Consider the following 4971-nt stretch of genomic DNA (forward strand, 5'->3'; position numbering starts at 1 on the left):
CGAGATGCTGTTAGGAGAAAAAAACCTAAGCTTAATTAAAAGCTTTGATCTTGAGGATTACGCCAGCGTTCAATCAATTAGTCGGCATCCAAAATTCTAGGCGGACTAGCTGTATGGCCTTGTCTATATAGCATGTGTTCCATAATTCCGTAGATACATCAGTTCCGTGACTAGCAAGCGACAAAACTTGCTCCTGCTACCAAATTAAGCTTTAAAACACAGAAGAATATCAGAGACAGGCCAGAAGCTGGTATAAGGCGTCAGGATAATGACAAAGATACTCAAGATGCAAGGGTCCGCAAGCGGAGCAGCTGAGAATGAATATAGTCAGTGCAGTATGAATAAGGTCAGACTTACTGCAGATCACAGGACTGCACCGATGGACGTCAATAAGAGCCAAGGCAGTTATAGAACATCGACTACTTCCTCATTTGGATCAACGATTACTCCCTGTACTAACGCGAAATCTACCGCTGATCAGACTCAGCTCGGCGCACCGGAGGAGTCGAGCGATGACGTCGTGTGTATCGCTACTGAGGTTGAGCCTCGGGGTAGCAGGCGTTTGTTGAAGTTGTACATAAATTGCCTCGATGAAATGGGCGTAGCATATCGGATAGTCACTGAGCTGCTGGAGCTAGGCCTCGGCATGGTGCGAGCTGACTGCTCGGTGGATGGTAGATGGTGCCTTATGCTCTTTTGGGTGGAGCTGCCACCATCCCTATTGCAAAATTACGAGCTAGATTTCGTCAAGAAACAGCTGCAGCAGCGCCTTGCTTCTCTCTGTCCTTCCACGCGAGCCTCCATAATTAGGTCTATCTTAAGCTTCTCCCGCTCCAGCTCTAGTGCGTCTCTAATCACTGACGAGCGATCAGCTTATAACTTACGCCACCTCCGTTCCAGTTCCACCAGTAGTTCGTCTACAGTTAGTACTGAGAAGCTATCCCTATCTAACTATGATCACAGCTGTGAAGCTGCTATCAGTTCCTATACGCCTACAGCAAGTAGTGACAAACTATGGAACTATAACAGATCTGCTGCAACTTCAGTGGATACGAATGTACCTGATTCAGCTCTTCCTAATGAGTTTTGTCTTATGCCAGCAGCCGCCGTTCACGTTCCAAATGGCTCCGATCACTGGTACTCTGGTATAATAGCGTCACCTGTGTCAAATCATCAGCTCAGACTGAACATGAGCTCTCCTGCAGCTGCAGCTTCAGATCACCATTATTACAACAATGCATGCACCTTCAATGTCGACAACACTCTAAGTCCAAGGATGAGCCGAGTCCACATACAGTTCCATCTGCGGAATAGGAATGGTCTCCTCACTGATTGCCTCAGGGTCGTCACCGACTTGCACATGAAGCTCTATTTCCTGCGTGCCGACTATGACGTTGACTCGGTCCATCCGTCGGCAAACATTGAGCTCTTCTTGACACAAGAAGATGGTAGCAAGGTTTCGGACCCGCTCAAGCAAGAACTTCTGATGTCTCGCCTGCGACAAGAAATGCAATGAAGATCATGAGGCGACCAACATAATTAAGGCAACGACACAGATCAGTACTTCTTCATGACGCATGTAGAAGCAACTTCTCTGTAACTGCGTATACAATCTCTTTACCGCAGTCAGATTAGCGCTTTTGTTTTCTTCAGCTGACTTAAGATGGATCGAATGTTGACAAGTAGGTATATATATGGGAGTGGTCACTGGTCACCCACATTATTGGAGTTCGCATTCGTCGTGTTGCTAGAGATCGTCGATCCTCTCGTGCCAATATTAGTTTGCAAAAGTGCATTACTGCCATCCCGAGCTGTTATAAAAGAGCACATCTTTGCCGAATCTCCACATGATTTGGCTCATGTTCTTTGCCGTTTATTACGTATTCTGGTGAGTCAAAACACATAATGTGACCACTAATCTTTCTTCCCCTCGATGACCGATTTTGGCTCTTCACATCTTGTTCCACGCGAGAATGGACATAAGTACTTAATCATCCGTGAGCAAAGACAAAATTTATCTAGGTGGCGTCTTAACGGATCGTTACTCCACTCATGTACATGCGCAATCAAACCAGTCTCCCAACTTCAGAGGTTCGAGGGGTTGAATTAGATGATTGAAACATATCCTGTGTGCACGTCAACAACATCATGCTAGCGTTTAACACGAAAATAAACTAAGCATGGTTCATTGGAAAGTAAAGGCACCTTTAGTTCAATGCCTGGATCACATATGACTTGGATCATGACAAGTAAGCTCATTAGCAAAAAACTCAAACATTCCTACTCTACTCATTTGATCAAATTCGTTTTTTATTAATATACTAGATATGTACAAAACGTGAAATCACAAACTAAGTTCATAGTAGTACATAGACTACCCTACTATAAATTGTAGCTTGAGCCAACATTGTAACGTGTCCCCTAGTATCAACCAGGACATGTCTTAGCAGTCCATCGGAAAGGATGTCTAGAAAACTCCGCCCGGCACTCCCATGGAATGTTACAGGTTTTTTTGATCTAGGTCTTCCCACGTCTGCCACGTAGCGGAAGTATCCTAGCCGTTCCCACTTAGGATCGACCGAATTAGGGTTTTCCTTATTTGGTCATTAGCTAACAGCAACTAGCGTCAGACCTGAGCGAACTACTTTACACAGAAACGCCAGGTCCGAAGCGGATTCACGCTACACTTGGTTCAAGGAGAATGGGAAACGAGAGGGATGCAAGGCTCAACCTCTCTGCCATAAGGCATAGTCCCTATTCCGTTCCCCTAAAATAGCGTAAATCGGTTAAGACGTAACTCTAGGTCATCGCTCTCGTTATTCGTTTTGATGATGATAATCATTTCGCTATTCTTCGAGATTTTTGAGAAAAGTTCCCGGCTAACCAGGACCACCCAACTGTAGAACGGACCCATGGTCCATCCTTCGCACTTTCCTCAGTTTATTTTAGTTATGTAATTATCTAACACATTAATTTAACATATAACAATCAACATCTTTAATTAATTCGTTAAGCACTTGTTCCTTCACGTTCGTCTTGGTAACAGGTGCGTGAAACTAGGTCAAGTCCTTAATGTGCTAAACCCTAGCTAGCACTTGGAGTATATTGTATCGATTTAACCATCCTAAATGAGTCCTTTGCGATTTAGGTGTTTTGGGTAAACCCATTTACTTGTCTTACGACAAGGACGAGCCATTCCTAAAGTTATTGTCTTGATCTAAGAGGGGAAAAACTAGTTGCATTACGTCATAACTCACGTAAGCACGCGATTCATTTCCTCTAGATTCGCAATCCCTAACTACTCTTGTTAAGACCAAGCACCTGCTAAAATTCACATAACTTCCATTGATCCTACTAGGACCTAGATTCACGATTCATGCTACTAAGCTTTTAGGATTTTATGTTAAAATGAACCGTGCAGCCTTTCCCTAACTACATTTCTGAAAGAAATATTCGTACAGTGAATCAATGAAATTCTTACGTGCGATGAGTGTGCAACATGTAATCCTTTCCTAACTACACGTAGTTAAATGAGATTTATGCCAATTGAAGCTAGAGTTAACCTATTTAATGCAGCCCTTAGAATTATTCCCATGCTTTGCTATTTCCTACGAGTGATAACGACTTCCTTAATGAATCATTACCAAGAAGATTTATCTAAAAATGTGACATGCCATTAATCTTTCCATGCCTAGTAAAATAAAAGTGTACCTCAATAATTTCAACCTTGTAATGGGGCAACAGTTGACCTAGGCTCGTCACTTTTGAATGCACAAAAGGAAACTTGCTGGTAAGGTCCTAAAATGCATAGACACCTTATGTTCTTTTCATTCATTCCATTGAACATACCAATGACCAATTTTTATATCTTGAGCTAATTCTAGTAAATGTTCAAATAGCCAATTCATTTTTCAATTGCATTTAACTTGACTAGGTGAATTTGAACATGCATGGGTGGTTCCTAATCCATGAAGTTATGGTGACTAATTCAATACTTCTAGGTAAATCAAAAATAGGAAGAAAACCTGGACTTGTTCTCTCGGTTAAATATCCACATGAATATTAGGAGATGATCCTCCTACAGGTGCGCCTTGCAACTTTTTAGGGGCCATCATGATTTCGACCTCTGGTTTGCCTTCAGAGATTCAAAATGCTTGCCTTGGTTCAGAGCCTTATCATCTTTGGCCGTCTCCCTCGTACGCGGAGATTCCCTTTGAATTACGGCTCCTTGAGAGAAGTACTGACTTGCGGAGTTTGGTTTTTGAAGGCCGTAGGGTTCGGAGCTTGGGCCTTCTTTCTTTCGGGAAAGAGGGATTTTGTGAAGGGATCTTGTGAAGGCCTTGCGGAAACGGATGCCTATGAACTTCATCTTCCTCCCCTAAAATTCCGAGGGAAAAGGGGTAGGAATGGACTTATGTGGAATCCAGTGGGGAGGGGGTCTAAGGAAGCCCTCTTCTTTTCCACAAAGACCCGAGGGTTAAGGATGGGCTTATTGGGGAATCTAGTGAGAAGGGGTTTTATAGGCTTCCACCTCTTCTTTTCAAATCTCGAACTAGGGACGATTGGTGGGAAGGAGCTTTGTAGCTTCCTCTCCTTCAAAGTCCCGGGATGGGCTTATTGAGTGATTTGGTGAGAAGGGCCTTATAGGCTTCTCTTCAAAGCAGGGTATGGAAATTTGGGCTTTTGGAGAATTCAATGGGAAGGGGGCTTAGAGAAGCCCTTAGAAGCTTCCTAAAGAAGCTTCTATGAAGCTTCTGAAACGCAGACGTGGAAAGAGGGAGATTAATGGCTACGTGGATTATGAGGATTTGGAAGGCCTTGATGGCGACCGTTAGGTGGGATGGTGACAGCGACTTCACCTGGCAGCTAGCGGCGTTTCGGCGATGGCAACGGCGGCCTCTAGTCGTAGACGGTGGCCCTTCTTTCTCCTCCCACATAGCACTCAGCTACAGCGTCTTCAGCGTGATTATG

The 4971-nt window shown here is 43.9% G+C and overlaps 1 protein-coding gene across 1 annotated transcript; it reads left to right on the forward strand.

The window, feature by feature from the left end:
* Positions 1 to 268: 268 nt before the first annotated feature.
* LOC148027640 (ACT domain-containing protein ACR10-like) lies at positions 269 to 1516 on the forward strand. Its single transcript, XM_087689864.1, has one exon. The coding sequence runs from the start codon at positions 269 to 271 to the stop codon at positions 1514 to 1516; it is 1248 nt and encodes a 415-aa protein (XP_087545990.1).
* Positions 1517 to 4971: the final 3455 nt, after the last annotated feature.

Source organism: Lygodium microphyllum, chromosome 12, assembly GCF_053477565.2.
Source record: "Lygodium microphyllum isolate KBCC chromosome 12, Lygodium_microphyllum_v1.1.10, whole genome shotgun sequence".
Taxonomy (NCBI): domain Eukaryota; kingdom Viridiplantae; phylum Streptophyta; class Polypodiopsida; order Schizaeales; family Lygodiaceae; genus Lygodium; species Lygodium microphyllum.